At 45.7% G+C, this 18,080-nt stretch overlaps 2 protein-coding genes across 5 annotated transcripts in view; one reads left to right on the top strand and one right to left on the bottom strand.

Moving 5' to 3' along the window:
* Positions 1–18,080, top strand: part of LOC140399291 (uncharacterized) — a 34,096-nt gene that overhangs the window by 7,348 nt on the left and 8,668 nt on the right. For 2 of the 3 annotated variants that reach the window (XR_011937673.1, XM_072488775.1), the window contains exon 3: positions 1,628–4,096. Coding sequence is in view for 2 of the 3 variants with exons in the window: in XM_072488775.1 (XP_072344876.1) it covers positions 1,628–1,764 (137 nt within the window). In the remaining variant the exon portion in view is untranslated. Of the gene's footprint in view, positions 1–1,627; positions 4,097–18,080 lie in introns of those variants that run through there. The other variant, XM_072488776.1, reaches the window with a different exon arrangement.
* The window catches only part of LOC140399290 (early estrogen-induced gene 1 protein-like), a 126,164-nt gene continuing 115,441 nt past the window's right edge, over positions 7,358–18,080 (bottom strand). For both annotated transcript variants that reach the window (XM_072488773.1, XM_072488774.1), the window contains exons 10-11: positions 16,302–16,371; positions 7,358–15,428 (exon numbers count right to left, since the gene is read on the bottom strand). In XM_072488773.1, the coding sequence (XP_072344874.1) occupies positions 15,383–15,428; positions 16,302–16,371 (116 nt within the window). In that variant the 3' untranslated portion in view covers positions 7,358–15,382. The remainder of the gene's footprint in view (positions 15,429–16,301; positions 16,372–18,080) is intronic.

Here is an 18,080-nt window from a genome sequence, read left to right as displayed (position 1 = left end):
AATTACGAGAGGACATAGGTTTAAAGTGGGAGGGGCAAAGTTCAGAGATGTGCGTGGAAAGAGGGTAGTGGGGGCCTGGAACTCACTGCCAGAGGAGGTGGTGGAAGCAGGTACGATAGTGACGTATAAGGGCTGTCTTGACAAATACCTGAATAGGTTGGGAATAGAGGAATATGGGCCCCGGAAGTGTGGAAGGTTTGAGGTTAGACGGGCAGCATGATAGGGCTGAAGGGCCTGATCCTGTGCTGTACTTTTCTTTGACTTCCATTTTTGATTTATGTTGCTTGGCCGGGTACTGAAGACGTTTGCTGTTGCCTTCTGGAGTATAGTTAACCAAGGAATTCTCCCACTCTTCTTGCCTGTCATCAGGCACTTTGGAAGGATTGACAAGATTGATAACCTGTTTGGCCAGCTTCGGGCCCAGAGGCAGCAGGGATGCTATCCACTTCGTCACAAGGCCTTCGACAGACAACACTTAAACCAAAACAGATTTATCTGTTCATTATTGCAGGAGATTTTTCTGTGCAGAAACCTGCTGTCGCCTTTCCCACAGGCCAACAGGGACAATATTTCATTCGCTGCAAAATACCTCCTGTGCTTCTGAAAGACACTGGATAAATGCAAATCAGTATCTCTGTCCACATCAGAGTCGGTGAATTCTCAACGTCAGGGCCAACATTCGTCCCTTAAAATCACAAAACAATGAGCTGGTCATTCGTCACATTCGTTTGTGGGACCTGGCTGTGCTAAAATTGACCGCAGCATTTTCTATATTGTAGCAGTGACTACACTTCAGAAGCACTTCATTGGTTGTTAAGAACTCTGGTCAGTGAGTCTCACGGTAGCACAGTGGTCAGCACGGTTGCTTCACAGCACCAGGGTCCCGTTGAGTCACTGTCTGTGCAGAGTCTGCACCTTCTCCCCGTGTCTGCGTGGGTTTCCTCCCGGTGCTCCAGTTTCCTCCCACAGTCCAAAGACGTGAAGGTTTAGGTAGATTGGCCATGATAAATTGCCCTTGAAAGGTTAGTAGGGGTTATTGGGTTACGGTGGAAGTGAGGGCTTAAGTGGGTCAGTGCAGACTCGATGGGCCGAATGGCCTCCTTCTGCACTCTATGTTCTAGCCTGCGTGGGTTCCCTCCGGGTGCTCCGGTTTCCTCCCACAAGTCCCGAAAGACGTGCTTGTTAGGTGAATTGGACATTCTGAATTCTCCCTCTGTGTACCCGAACAGGCGCCGGAATGTGGCAACTAGGGGTTTTTCACAGTAACTTCATTGCAGCGTTAATGTAAGCCTACTTGTGACAATAAAGATTATTATTAAAAGGAGAATGTGAATCCAGCTGGTCTATTTTAAGATTAAATCCTGGTGAACACGGTCATTGGTACGCCCCCACCAGCCTGCCTGCTTTACTGTACACTGACACGGACTGCAATTGGTACGCCCCCACCAGCCTGCCTGCTTTACTGTACACTGACTGCAATTTCCAGCATCCGCAGTATTTTGCTTTTGACATTTTTTGCTTCTTAGGAAGTTGCGAACGGAATCGGAAGCCCTCCCTCATTGAGCAAGTGTTTGTTAACGTGAACATTGGAGTGTGGAATCTGAAATCCCTCTGATTATTTTCTCAGGTTTATGCGCACTCAATCCAGTCAGGACGCCCAACGGCATAGAAATCATTCCCAAGGAACATATATGGTGCAGTTTGTGCTACGCCTGTGTAGAAAGGAAAGGAAGAAAGCGGAGGAAGTATCTACAGCACAAATGAGCTGCAGTTCTACAGTGAGGATTTGCTGCAAAATGGTCAGATTTCATTTTCCCCACACTGCATTGAGGGACATTGGTGTACAAAACAGTTTGTGTAGAAAACAGTTTTATTCTGAGGTGGGGATATTTTCCAAATCTGCTCTTCAATTTCTGTCCTCAAAATATGAACCAAAGACAGTTCTCCATGGATTGAATGAAAGGAAAGGAACCGGAAATTCAGACATAGTACTTGGCAGCACAGGAGGCCGCCATTCGGCCCATCGAGGCTTTGCCAGCTCCCTGCATAGCAATCCAGTTAGTCCACACCCCCCATGCGACCAATGCCACAACCTTTGAAATCATTGATCGTTTTCCTTCCGCAAGTCTCATGGGCAGACAGGTCCAGGTCCGTGTGTTCAAAAGAAAACCATTCCTCTCATTTCCCCCTGCATAAAAGTCCACACTTTTGCCACCAGCTAATGGTGAAGTGTTTTTCTTTGTCTACCTTATCTAAGCCTGCCCTATTCTGAACACTTTAAAAAAAAAAAAAAAAATTTAGCAGACCCAATTCATTTTTTCCCCCCCAATCAAGGGGCAATTTAGCGTGGTCAATCCACAAGTTGTGGGGGCGAAACCCTCGCAAACGCGGGGAGAATGTACAAACTCCACGCGGACAGTGACCTAAAGCCGGGATCGAACCTGGGAACTCGGCGCCGTGAGGCAGCAGTGTTAACCACAGTGCTGCCTATTCTGAACACCTCTAATCAAATCTCCCCATAATCGCCTTTGCACGAACGAGGACACCAGCCTTTGCAGGTTAACCTTGTAACTAAAATGCCTGTACCCCGCAGGCATTAGATTAGTGCTTTGTAAACCTTTTTGATTGGAGAATCAAGGAAGTAATGACACACTTTCCAGAGATTTCCAGCCTTAACTGCTGTCAACCACCCCGATCTCCAGCGACATGTTACTGAACTAAAAGTTGGAGAGTTGTGCTGGGTAGTGCAGGATTTCAATAGTACTAAATAAAGAACATGTTGCCAAAACTTTTCACCTTGCGCTTATCAAATTTCAAACATTTATACTGTTGCTCTTTTTAGCCTTAGTTTTATTAGCTCTGATTACGTCACCTTTGCTCACGAGTCGCCAGGTATCTTTCTGATACCGCCACGTGGTTCAAGTTCAAGTTATGATTAATAAGTCAGCACACCGCTTAGCAAGATTGAAATCAACGGTCATTTATTATATACAACAAGTAATGTTTACACAATAATCCTACTATCTATATAATAAACCTATCACTTCTGGCCAATACTTAACTTTAGGAAGAGCCCACCAGGTCAGGGAAACGAATGGCTTATCCAATCGGATCTGGCCCACGGGATTCAAAAGGCTGCTACAGGTCGATGGCTAGGAGTCTTTACCGGATAGCGATCACTGGACTCAAACTTACGGTTGCCGGTTGCTGTTCTTGCGGAGGTCTCGAGCAGGCAAAGAAGGGAGAGAGAGCGATCTGAACTTGGCCCCTCACTTTATAGGGCCCAGGGGCTTCCCGCCTCCCGGGGCGGCCCTTGACCCTGAGTCCCAAGTGATTGGACCTGTTCCCAATCACTGGGGTCGATACGTCCAATTGCGAGGCGATTCCCCAATCGGGGGGTGGTCGTTCACCTGCCTTTGTTTCGGCCACTGCAGGCGCCGACAGGTCTGGCCCGGCATTCAATTGCTAATATGTTGCAATTGTTCCCAGGGATAGTTGATTAGACTGCAGATGTCCGGGTGGATGGGCTGTTAATAGCCCTGAGTATCGATCTGGGCCAACTTCCCCAGAGCCGAATACGCTATTCTGTCTGCAGCTGTCCGTTTCGGTCTTGTTACCTGCTTTTCCCAGCAGCCTTTCCGGTTAGCCATTTTAAGTCGGGTTTTGGCCAAATTAATCGGGACGCAGACATTTTACGTGGCTACAATACTAGTGGAGAAAAGGGTTGTGGTATTGATTAGTTGGCATGTTGGCTCTGATTGCTACGCAGACTTCATAGAATCTACAGTGCAAAAGGAGGCCATTTGGGCCATCGAGTCTGCACCGGCCCTTGGAATGACCACACACCTCCACCCAACCTTTTTGGACACGAAGGGCAATTTAGCAGAGCCAATCCACTTAACCTGCACACTTTCGGACTGTGGGAGGAAACCGGAGCACCCAGAGGAAACGCACACAGACACAGGGGAGAAGGTGCAGACTCCGCACAGACAGTGAGCCAAGACGGGAATCGAACCTGGGATCCAGGAGCTGTGAAGCAACTGTGCTACCGTGTGCCACCACCCCCCCCCCCCCAATCAATCGACATGATTTTCCTTTGTAGCATGAATTATGATAGTTTGAAATTTGGCATTTTTGTGTTTGTGCTGTTGAGTGCGAGACAGAAAGCTTCAGCAATATTTTGCTCTTTTCAGTAATATCAAAGAGAATTCAAATCCCAATCTGGCAGTTTATCAATTTAAATTCAACTTTTTGTTTAGAGTATGATGTGACCAGTTCTCCAAAGACTTGGATGCATAACCTTCAGAATTAGTTCAACAATGATGAGCGAATGCCATCCTGTGCTGTATCATTCTGCAAGACAGGATTATAAGACCATAAGTCACAAGGGCAGAATTAGGCCACTCGGCCCATCGAGTCTGCTCCGCCATTCAATCATGGCTGATATTTTTCTCATCCCCATAACCCCTGATAAATCAAGAACCCATCCACCTCTGTCTTAGACACTGAATTGGCCTCCACAGCCTTCTGCGGCAGTCGCACAGATTCACCGCCCTCTGGCTGAAGAAATTCCTCCTCATCTGTTTTAAAGGATCGTCCCTTTAGTCTGAGATTGTGTCCTCTGGTTCTAGTTTTTCCTACAAGTGGAAACATTCTCTCCACGTCCACTCTATCCAGGCCTCGCAGTATCCTGAAAGTTTCAATAAGGATTGGAGGTTTGCTGTGAAGATTCACAGGTAGCATAACCTGCCAACACGTACTAGCTGGGAAATGTGTTCTGTGGAGCACTTGGTGTATTGTCAAGCTAGAATAACTACAAAGCCCCCTCTGTGCTGAAGTAGCCAAAATTCAGGAGCTGCTAATTCCGCCGGGCCTGAAATGAGGCAATCTGCCGGGGCTCCAGTGACCGCCGAATACTAGCCAGCGAATCCAGCTCATAATTTAACCCTGAAAAGTGTGAGATGTTGCCTATTTAGCCCTCCCAAAATGTAAGGGTTATATCACAGATGGAATATATGTATTACTCATTTGTCTCGCCAAGTTGTATTTAACTTGATGATAAACAGTCAAAGTCTTCCAGTTGATGACAAATTATTTGAGTAACAAAATAATATACTGGAGTTCTTTTACTTTAATACTTTGACTAGTAATAGAATTAACTAAGATTAGATTAAAATTAACAATTAATAATACACTACACTCTGAGCTGGTCACGTCTATCCTCTAACTGCAATACGCGCACACTAAGCGGGAAAGCTATCTAGTGATCATCTGACTGTACTGACTGCACATTAACTAATCCTGTCTTAACATAAATAGAGAGATCACTGCAAGAGTATGCACAATAAACAGCAGGGGAGGTAGATAAGCTGCTCAAGGCGAGAGAAGATACTTACTTTGACGAAGTCATCCAGATTCAATACGTTAGCTCTTTTCTCTCCACAAATGCCGTCAGGCCTGCTGTCCAGTATTTTCTGTTCCAGATTCCAGCATCCGCAGTAACTTGCTTTTATACATATACTATATTGTGTAGATATATGGGGCAGCACAGTGGCTTCACAGCTCCAAGGTCCCAGGTTCGATTCCCGGCTTGGATCACGGTCTGTGTGGAGTCTGCACGCTCTCTCCGTGTCGGCGTGGGTTTCCTCCGGACGCTCTGGTTTCCTCCCGCAAGTCCCGAAAGACGTGCTATTAGGTAACTTGGACACTCTGAAGTCTGTGTACCCAAACAGGCACCAGAATGTGGTGACTAGGGACTTTGCGCAGTAACTTCATTGCAGTGTTAATATAAGCCTTCTTGTGACAATAAAGATTATATTATAAAGATAGTTGCCTTTATTAGCTGAGGCATAGAATATGAGGAGGGAGGTTATGATGGGGCTGTTTAAAACACATGTTAGGCCACAGCTGGAGTACTGTGTGCAGTTCTGGTCACCACACTATAGAAAGGATGTGATTGCATTAGGGGTCAGTGGAGATTTATCAGGACGTTGCCTGGGCTGGGCTGAGAAGACGTTGTTTTCCTTAGAGCAGAGAAGGCTGAGGGGGGGGGGACCTGATTGAGGAACATAGAAAGGAAGAAACCTTTCCTTTAATCGTCAATAACCAGGCATAGAGTTAGGGGTCAGGGCAGGAGATTGAGAGGATTCCTCCCCCCTCCTGACAAATCCCAAATTTCTTTACCCGTCAGTCTGGCCTCAATAAAAGTCGAGATGGATTTGCAGGTACAGCATTAGTTATTTTATTGAGCTTGCAAGCTTGATTCATTTCACAGAAGCATAGGACACGTCCAGTCTCCTACATCCCAGAAAGCGAATGAACAAAGAGACAAAGGGATCTCTGCAAATCAATTCAAATGGTATCAAGTTTCACATACACGATTCCCATAGGTCAGCCTATACCCCTCCTGACCTAGTCAGACATTCTGATTGGCTCACTTCCAATCCCTTCCTCTGGCCCCTATTACCCAGCATCCTTTTCTCCTCCTTGCTTTGCCATGCGGTCTGAAATCCTGTGTCTGTGAACTCACCAGAATGAGACAGCCTATCTCTACATTACAGTAACTAATATCTCTAAAGTAACTATTTTATATCACATTCGTCACTCCAAACAAACAGAGGAGGGTGGGAATCCAGAAATCACTGCCTGAAAGGGCAGCAGGAGCTTTAACCCTCAATGTTTCAGGGCTTTGGGCTGAGTGCAGGAAAGTGGGATTAAAGTAGATAGTTGCTTGATGGCTGGCACAAACAAGATGGGCCAAGGGCTACTGTAAAGCTTTATTTTATTTTAATAAATTTAGTGTACCCAATTAATTGGCAATTTAGCGTGGCCAATCCACCTACCCTGCACATCTTTGGGTTGTGGGGGCGAAACCCATGCAAACACGGGGAAAACGTGCAAACTCCACACGGACAGTGACCCAGAGCCGGGATCGAACCGTGAGGCAGCAGTGCTAACCCACTGCGCCACCGTGCTGTGCAGCTTTATGATGAAAATGCCAATTGTAGTGTCAGTTTAAATCAATGATGTCAGAACACCCCCCCCCCCCCCCCCCCAATATGTAAGGAATGAAAAAGTTACAGGTGTCTCAAAAAGGTGTAAAAGTCTGAACATCTCCCAGTCTGCGTGGGTCTTGCCCCCCACAACCCAAGGGCTCTGCAGGCCAGGTGGATTGGCCACACTAAATTGCCCCTTAATTGGAAAAAAAATTGGGTACTCCAAATTTAAAAGAAAAAAAAAAAAAAGAGTAAAAGTCTAAACAATATTGAATGGGAAAAGATCCTCAAAACTATTCATCTCCAGAGAGAGGTGAAAAACAGAAAAATCTAAACTTGGTTTGAAATAAGACTCTTCACACTAAACACAAAATAACTGTTTTATTGTTAATAGAGGTACCCAATATCATTTATTTCCCAGAATACAGTATTACATGATACTGCTCCTATAGTTACACTTGAAAATATGAAACAAGTAACCTTAATACAAATATCTTTTTACCAAATAACAGTACATTGTGCATTCTAAACATATCTAAATGTTATACAATATTCCAGCTGATAAACATTTCTATAAATTCCACATCCTCTGGGCATTTTTTTTTTAAGAAACCTGTACACCCACCTCCGTAGGATCACAAAAATAAGTGTCTAAATATATCATTCGGAATACATTCTGTAACACCTTTACTTTTTAACAAAATCATAAAAATCTCTCGTCATCATTTAGCTTTAGTTCAGAGTTTGGTCACTTCATAAAACATTGAATCCATTAAAAGGAGTGCCTAATCTCCCAATGCATAGCTTCAAATCCCTTTCAGAAATATACAGATTTACTTAAGGCAAGTAGAGTGCCAGGGAGCCACACGTCATTTGCCCGAATACAGTTGGTTAAAGGAGTTGATTAAGATCATTAATAATTGTTGTAATGAATGTGCTACCTGGTCAGGTTCGCAGGTACGTTGCCACCTTCAGAGGTCCTATGTGGGTTTATGCTGCTGGCATTTAACGAGCTGCTGATTAAGGAAAAATACTAAAGAGCCAACATCAAATACCATCAAAATCAATCCAGATGAGGCGATGCTGCTCGTTAGTTGGAACGTTGAGAATCTACAAGGTTCCTATAAGCTCCCATATAAAAAAAGGTAGGGAAATCTCAAAAAAATATTTCAAAGGGAAATGCAACAATAATTCACCCAGGAGGCAATTCGATATTTAGTAATAAAAGCATCTCATTGGTAACAAGGTGCTGGGATAAATCAGGTGCCGTAGAGTTCACCCCTGAGTGAGCCTATGTTACTCCTGTCAATGGGCCATCATCTGTAGCAAGTACTTTATGGAACGTACGGCGAATTTCAATTTTCCTCATTTCCTGCTTGTCAAAGTGGAGTGTCCAGCACTGTCACTGACATGGCTTTCAAAATATGCTTTTCCACAGGAAATGGGCTGTCTGACTGGGTTTAACTCTTTTTGAATGATTTCCCCCACTCCCTCCTCTCCTCCCATTTAAGGTCACTTTCATTTTTTCCATTCTAGTGAAGATCCAGAATCTCAACACAAAAATATCTGCTCGTTAAACCAGGACACCAAGAGAACACACGCTCACAGACAGCACCCCGCCACACACACACACAGCGCCCCACACAGACAGCACAGCGCCCCACACAGACACACACAGCGCCCCACACACACACACACAGCGCCCCACACACACACACACAGCGCCCCACACACACACACACAGCGCCCCACACACACACACAGCGCCCCACACACACACACAGCGCCCCACACACACACACAGCGCCCCACACACACACACAGCGCCCCACACACACACACAGCGCCCCACACACACACACAGCGCCCCACACACACACACAGCGCCCCACACACACACACAGCGCCCCACACACACACACAGCGCCCCACACACACACACAGCGCCCCACACACACACACAGCGCCCCACACACACACACAGCGCCCCACACACACACACAGCGCCCCACACACACACACAGCGCCCCACACACACACACAGCGCCCCACACACACACACACACAGCGCCCCACACACACACACACACAGCGCCCCACACACACAGACAGCGCCACACACACACACACACACACACTCAGACAGCGCCACACACACACACTCAGACAGCGCCACACACACACACTCAGACAGCGCCACACACACACACTCAGACAGCGCCACACACACACACTCAGACGGCGCCACACACACACACACTCAGACAGCGCCACACACACACACACTCAGACAGCGCCACACACACACACACTCAGACAGCGCCACACACACACACTCAGACAGCGCCACACACACACACTCAGACAGCGCCACACACACACACTCAGACAGCGCCACACACACACACTCAGACAGCGCCACACACACACACACAGACAGCGCCACACACACACACACAGACAGCGCCACACACACACACTCAGACAGCGCCACACACACACACTCAGACAGCGCCACACACACACACTCAGACAGCGCCACACACACACACTCAGACAGCGCCACACACACACACTCAGACGGCGCCCCACACACACACACTCAGACAGCGCCCCACACACACACACTCAGACAGCGCCACACACACACTCAGACAGCGCCACACACACACACTCAGACAGCGCCACACACACACACTCAGACGGCGCCCCACACACACACACTCAGACAGCGCCACACACACACTCAGACAGCGCCACACACACACACTCAGACAGCGCCACACACACACACTCAGACAGCGCCACACACACACACTCAGACAGCGCCACACACACACACTCAGACAGCGCCACACACACTCAGACAGCGCCACACACACACACTCAGACAGCGCCACACACACACACTCAGACAGCGCCACACACACACACTCAGACAGCGCCACACACACACACTCAGACAGCGCCACACACACACACTCAGACAGCGCCACACACACACACAACATTCAATTACTCCAGTTGTATGGATTAGTTTGAAACAGATGACAATCATAATAGATTTTTGGAATGTGTTGTGTTTGTGTCGATTCTATGGCTGATTTTAATTGTATTTAAAGGATTCAAGTGAGGAATTATGCAAATCCAGGCCTTCCCAACAGACAGCGCGCAATTGCACCGGTCTGTTGTGCGATGGAAATGTATCCTGAGCAGGCTCATTAAAGCTGCCAATCATGGAAGTGGGAATAAGCAGGGCTAGATCTTACAAAAATTAAAGGACCAGAGGGGTTAAAGGCTTTAGGTTTGATTTGGTTGAAATATCATTTAAAGTTTATATTGTTTGACCTTCCCATCCATTCCCAGTCCAAACAAAGATATCGAACTAATGCAGCTTTGATTGATTCACGCATTATAGAATGAGCACACTGTGGTCTTCATATAACCGGTACAATTTGCTACAGGCACCACTCATTTTAACATTCCGTGTGACTGCATTCAATTGCTGCTGTAAAACCCCGAATTCATGATCCAGAAAAACCTTGCTTTGCATCGGTTGTGGATATACCACGACATTTCACCTTTCAACTAATGACCTTTAACCTAACTGGACAGAGAGTGTGACCAGACGGCACTCCATCATGCAAATGTCTTTAATCAGAGGTTACAACAGTCCGATATGAACTCTCTCGCGCTAATACCAAAAAGAAAAAGCCGTCTCTTTAAAAAAAAAAGAAGAAAATCTGAAACACGATCCACACCAACGTGTAATATTCTAAACACATTTTCTAACGTCACACCGGGGGAGATGCCAGCGCTTATGGGTCACCCTCCCACTGTATCAAGAGCACTGCAAACAACCAGCCTGCTGGTTGCGAGCGCGGCGATGCATGGCAAAAAATAATCAAGACAATTCAGAAACAGCTTTAAAAAAACACACACACATCTCCTGCAACAGTGGTCAATTTTGGGCAGTTTTACAAATAAAAGCAATCACCAAATATTATTCTCTTTTAAAAGCTGTGATCAATATTTGATTGGCAGAAATTGATTATGACTCGAGGGAATGGAGGGGAGGGGTGGGGGGGGAGGGAAGAAGCTGTGTACCTGAGCTCTATAAATGGTTACTAAAGTTTTTTTATAACGTACTGAGTAAAGCAACCTTACAAACCATGTCCAAAGAGAGTCAGGTTCTTTCACCGTATTAGCGGTATTTCAGGAACTCCAGGTTCCTGATGTGATGCTATCTCATTTCACAAGGCGGCTCACGTGTTGTTTTCTCATATTTAGAAAGCCCCGCCTTCCTTTCAAAGTTACTTGTTTCTCAAGGCCCAGTGAGAAAATGCAACCTCGAGGGCGCAGACCACTTTGCAAGCCCGCTCTCATTCCAATTTCCAGGCGGCAAGATCACTTAGAAAGGGACCTTATTAGTGACATGGTGGGTTGGCACTTGAATATTGCTATGCTATGGAGTGGCAGCACAGGAGCCACACAAGTGGGGGGGGGGGGGGGGGGAGACCGGGGGGGGGGGGGGGGGGGGGGGGGGGGGGGGGGGGTGTACAAAGGCAAGGGCACAGGCCTGGTGGTAGATCACCGACTAGCTTTGCAACTAGGGAATGACATGAAAGTAGAAAATTAAAAGGGAAGAGTCATGGGGAAAGGGGGGGGGGGGGGGAATGAAAAGACTACTGCTTCAAGTCTCAGTCTCAACTTTCTGCTTTGGTTGGGTAAAATTGGCTCTTTCAATGGCAACAGCAAGCCACAGCTAAGTGGAGCTGCAAGTTGGTGGCAATTTAGTTTGGAATCTGTGCATTTAAAGTAATGTACAAAGTGAAGCTTGGTCAGCAAGATCTGCAGTAACATGTGATCCTAACTCCTAAAACAGCAAGTAACAGGAAACACTGCTAGAAAAGGATCTCATTAGAAAACTGTTCACAGTGAATTCACTCTGAACTATGATTAACTGAACAACTTGATCATCAATAATCAAATGTTATTAAAACACAATAAAACTCATTCAATTTTAACACTTTATCTGCTGGTTTTGTGGGTGCTTAAAAACGTTGCCTTTTCAACAGTTCCTGAACATTAACTTCTTTTGATGAAAGAACCAATACAAGAAAGGGCTGTGGTACTGCGCGCACGCACACATTAGAATTATACATGCGCAATCCTAGAATTTACTGTGCAGAAGGGGTTTTTCGGCCCATCAAGTCTGCACCGGCCCTTGAAATGAGCATCCTACTTAAGCCCACGCCTCCACCCTATCCCCGTACTCAGTAACCCCACATAACCTTTTGGATACGGAGGGGCAATTGAGCATGGCCAATCCGCCCAACCTGCACATCTTTGGACTGTGGGAGGAAACCAGAGCACCCGGAGGAAACCCACGAGGACACGGGGAGAACGTGCAAACTCCGCACAGTCACCCGAGACCGGAATCGAACCCAGGTCCCTGGCGCTGTGAGGCAGCAGTGTGCCACCCCTGATCTCTGACGTGCACGGAGCTCAGTCTGAGTAAAGTTTTTCTAAGGAAATTCCTGCATGGTTTTCAGACACACAGAGCTGCCCGTCTGCAATAAATGTCCCCCTATTCAATATTCAAAAGGCTGTTTATGTTGTCTAAAACAGACAGGGTGAGAAATCCCTCTTAGATCTATACAGTCAGGTGCCAAATTAAACAGAACCTGACGGTGGTGAGATCAAATCAGAGCTTTGGAGTTCAGGAAGCTGTTTGTCATCTAGTCAACAGGCATTAAGCAGGCAGATTGAAGCTCGTTGAGATTGGTGCTTAGATTAAACAGCTCTTGCCTTGTGCTCCACACAATATTAATATATATAACAATATTATTGCTTCAAAACAATGGAGAGCATGCAAACATCCCACTTCATTGTTCTTGGACTTTATTGAGCGCACTGTGGACAGACATCCGCTTTGGCAGGCCAGCATGAAACAGAGATCGTGTCCTTACAAAACGCGAGAGTGGTACCTTACACAGCCTCCCAGTGCTGGTGTGGATGAGTACAAAAATCATTAGCATTAATAGGGAAGACCTCCCATTTCTATGTAACTTGAATAAATGGGATTTAGTTCATTTCTTCAAACAAGTTACACATCAAGTTGCTGAACAAATGCCCAGAAAGATTTTAAAAAACAAATATGCTGACTGTAAGAGCTTGAAGGAAGTGTTTAGTCCTTTGCCAACCAGTCTCTGTAACTGAACTCTTACCCCAGCAGGTGAAGTGTTAATTTTGGCTCTGCATTCAAAAAAATAAGTTAAGCAAGAGTTTTCCTTACACTAGCTGTCACAGAACAGTTATTAAAACAGTACAAATGTCAGGAGATAAGATTCACCACAGCCTTTGTATTTTAGGCCTTAATATACCACAGATACAGATAGTGGACAAGTTAACCGTTCACATTACGTCAAACTGAGCCACAATATTCACGGGTGGCATGCAATAAGCAAGACGACAAGAATAGTGTAGGAAATGTACAAGTCTTCAAAGTGCATAGCTTACCAATGCCAGGATGTTCTGACATGAACAGGAAATGACATTAAAGAGCTACAGCCTCTAGGCTCCTTGCAGTCACTCGTTTCATCAGAGATGACAGATGCTACTCACAACATACAGGCTCGGGACTGAAAGGTCCCAAGATTTGGATTTGCCCTCACAGCCCTACAGGCCATGTAGAGTGCTGCATTACTGAAACGTTCAATTCTCATCGCCGAGGTAAGAATGGAGCGTCGGCACAGCACAGAATCACTCAGAAAAAGAGTCGGCTGTTAATGCTGTGTAGCAGAAATCTGTGGCCACTTCTGTAACACATCACTCAAGAGAAATGGAACAGCAAATTCCGCTCCACTGTCCCAGAACCAATTCTGGAAAAATAACTCATTTTCAACCCTGACGGTTTACAGGAACCTTGTTTCAAAGCAGGAAGAGGCCTGTACTAAAGGCCACTTACCAATGGGTTTTGAGACAAGTTCCAGTTTTAGAACCAGCTGCCTGCATTTGGAGTATAATTCAGCTATAAGGAAAACATCAGAAATTTTGCAAAGGCAGGACTTGCCCACCCATGTTCTGAGCAGTTGGGTAACAATTTAATGCTACGAATAGTCATCCATTGCTTGGTTTAAGTGGTGCATCACTAGTCTCTGCAATTAGCGGATACAGCACACAGAATGGATGTTTCTTCAGGGCGATTTCGGACGAGGTTACTGTTATTACAACAGTACGCCACTCGGCTTGAAGGTTTTTTTTTGAGCATTTAAAGCCAGGCTTTTAAGCAAGTGTTTGGATGGTACAAGGTAAAACACGTTAGATTTTTCTTTTTAAAGCACAGATTCTAAAGTGATTAAAAAAAAAAAATGAGGAGTCAATCTGCTCCCTGCCCATAAAGAAAAGTGCTCCGTAACATGCATTATTAAAGGAACATTTATGTGCATCAAACTGTCGAGTCCCTGACTTGTAGAGAAAGCATCAGAAAACATGAATAATGTCACAAGACTAAAAAGAAGAAAAATCATCCTATTACTTCATTTCAGGTGAAATCCAACACCCACAGGTACACCAATACTCTGTGCAAGACATCACTGTATCCGATGTGTCTGCCTATGGCGTCATAGCTGATTCATTGATTTGGATTGATCACCATTTAAATTGGAATTTGATCTCGTTTTATAGTTAAACATAATGACCCGCCCTTTTCTTGAGGGCAATTATGCGATTGAAATGTTTTAAAATTAAATGAAAACCAAGAGCGCTTTTCTAATTACCAAAGCGGCGAATCAATTTTGGTTGCGTAAAACAAACTGATCTCGGCCCACACAGGGCAGCTCAAGCACTTGGGGCCAAACACAATAAAATCTTTAAAAGCATTTAAAAGTTATTTCTTTTGGTGCAACAGCCAAACGATTCACAGGGCGACGAGGAACGGGGAGAAAAGTTTAGCAACACTGCCAAACAACACCTCAAGGAAAAACGGTCACCCTTTTAAAACGGATTCACTGCCAAATAGTTTTGGTATTTAATTGCTGCATTTTGAAAGGGTTCGGGAAACAACATTTCAAAGTCACAAGAAAACTATTTCTCAAATTAAGTCCCACTATCTGTACTGGTTCAGCATATTTTGACAGATAGGAATGGAGATCATTTTTTTTTTTTTTTAGGGACTTGCGTCCCACTCAATTATTCCAACGTGGTCAGAATCAACGTCGGCCACTTCATGGGATTGTTGGATAGGAATGACCACCCTCCTCCTTCAGTCCAGCTGATGGGCTGGTGGGCAGCATGACCTGACGGATAAGACGACATGTGCAGTAGGCAAGGAGCTCAAATGGAAAGTGGTTAAGTAGGTGCAGCAGAGTGGCTCAAAAGGCTCCTCAACGGCTCTCGATAACAACAGGCTCAAAGACACCTGCCGACACCCTGTGGAGAAAGGAAGGGGAGTGTTTGTTACTCGCGTAACGCTGTGCAAAGACCAAGGCATTCCATTGCTTCAGCACTGATACGTTAATCACAAGAATCACAAACAACTGCACGATGGATGGACAGTTTCAGATGGATTTGCTTTCCAGAGCAATTTGTAGGGCTGGCGCGAAAATGACAAACAACCTTGGTCCAGTGATTCTCGATTTTTATCTCAATATCTTCCGGACATTGTGCAATATGAAGTATATTCCGTCACCGCACAGCTGTTTTAGGTTGGGGGTGGGTGTTATAAAATGCCATATTCTCCAGACTGGACAGGAAAAGAGACAAACCCATTAAATGAGAATTAAAACTGGGTATCGCTGTAGGAGATTAGTTAGTTGAATCAACAATGACATTTTTGAAAAAATTGAATTTATTTAGCAACTTTCAAACCGGAAAACATCCCAAGGCATTTTACAGTATTATCTGGCAACTCAATGGATCTTGGGAGTGGGGAAGAATATCTTCTGTGTGAGGTCTTCAATGTTTTTATGAAGAATGTATTTACAATTTTAGTACAGATGGCACAGGGGCAATGCCTCCCTCAGGTGATGCTGTTCACCGAGATCCCGCTAAGCAGAAACTCCTCGATCAGAGGACTGCCTGGGTACAGACATTGCGTTAACACACATGGATTTAAAGGGTCAAAAATATTACTCTGGAGCATTCCTCTGTGCAAAGAGAGGAAAGACAAGTGGAAAGTGCCCAGCCTTAACAGGATAAACCCAAGAGATTTTAAAAACAAAATATTAGCACCATAGGTTAATTTGGAAGAAAATCCCACATAAAAATACTCAGAGTCCAGGTTAAACTACGCAATAAACCCACCTGTTTCCCAGCTGAATGCCACTGAGTGCCGTTGTTCCATCTCTGTTCACAAACAGCCTTAAGTTACTGTCTGGAAAGGAAGAGTACACATCACTGGAGTACACTGCAGCAAACAAAGCAACCGTATTCCTGGCTCAAGAAACTACACCCTTGGTGACAGCTCATATTTTGAGAACATCGATTCAAAGACTTGCATTCATATAATCACTTCAACGTGGTCTCTTGATGCCACGTTGCAATATTGGACAGAGTTAACCCCTTATTTCTGCGACCACTATATACTGAGCAGAGTAGAATGCCAAAGTACATTGAATTGCATTGCGCATCAGCTGCTGTTAGCCAGGAAAAGGTGGCAGTATTTTGCAGTTCTCACAAGCAGCAAGGGGATAACAATGATAATCTTCATTAGTGTCACACGTAGGCTTGCATTAACACTGCAATTAAGTTAGTGAAAATCCCCTAGTCGCCAAACTCTGGCGCCTGTTTGGGTACATAGAGGGAGAATTCAGAATGTCCAATTCACCTAACAAGCACGTCCTTCTGGACTTGCGGGAGGAAATCGGAGCACCCGGAGGAAACCCACGCAGACACGGGGAGAACGTGCAGGCTCCGGACAGACAGTGACCCAAGCCGGGAATCAAACACGGGTCCCTGGCGCTGTGAAGCAACAGTGCTGACCACTGTGCTACCGTGCCGCCCATAAATGGTCGGTTAATTACTCTTTGATGGAGCTTGCTGAGCTATGTTTTTCAGGACAGTGGGAGAACTCCCTGCTCTCCTTGAAGGAATAATGGCCTGGGATCTTTGACATCCAGCTGAACCATGGGAATAAGCAGACAGAGCCTAGGATTTACAGGCTCATTGAAAAGATGAGAATTCTGATAATGCAAATGCAGCAGTATCATAGTGAACTATAGCTCCGAATTGAGAAACTGATCGAAATGCATAATTTCTCTAGCCATAGTTTGTCAGTGACTATCCTTTCATAAGGCCCAGATCAAGTTTGAGACATAAATGTGCATCTCCTTGTGGTTGGTGCTGGGTGTGAATGGAGAGAAACGAGGGGGGAACCTAAAGAAAGACAAAATTTAGGAGGGGTAGACCATGTGGCCTGTTGCGCCTGCTGTAGCCACCTAAAATGGCTGATTCCCGATTAGAATGGTCAAACCCCGATCTAAAATGGCGAACGAAAGAGGCCGATGGGAAAATCAGCCAACAGGACCCAAACGGACAGCTGCAGGCAAAACAGTGTATTCGGCTCTGAGGAAGTCGGCCCAGACCGATACCTGCAGCCATTAACAGCACAACAACCCAGCCATCTGCATACTAAGCAGCCATCCCCGGGAACAATTGCTACACATTAGCAACATAAAGCTGATCCAGACTTTTCGGCGCCAGCAGTGGCTGAGACAAAGAAAGGTGGACGACCACCCCCGATCAAGGAATCGCCCCATTATTGGAGCATATTGAACCAAGTGATTGGGACCAAGTCCAATCACTTGGAACCAGGGTCAAGGTCCGCCCCGAGAGGCGGGAAGCCCCTGGGAACTATAAAGATAGGGGCCAAGTTCAGATCGACCCTTCTCTTCCTGCTCGTAACCTTCGACGAAGAAACAAGTAAGTTTTACTCCAGCGATCGCTACCAGATAGGTGCTCCAGATTATCGACCCGTACCAGCCTTTTTGAATCCCACAGGCCAGACCCAATTCGATAGACCATTTGTTTCCCTGACCTGGTGGGCCATCACCAAAGTTAAGTAATGGCCTTTAGTGGTAGGTA

Source organism: Scyliorhinus torazame, chromosome 22 (genome assembly GCF_047496885.1).
Source record: "Scyliorhinus torazame isolate Kashiwa2021f chromosome 22, sScyTor2.1, whole genome shotgun sequence".
NCBI lineage: Eukaryota > Metazoa > Chordata > Chondrichthyes > Carcharhiniformes > Scyliorhinidae > Scyliorhinus > Scyliorhinus torazame.
Note: the sequence above shows the minus strand (reverse complement) of the source record. Positions and strands in the feature narration are given on the sequence as shown.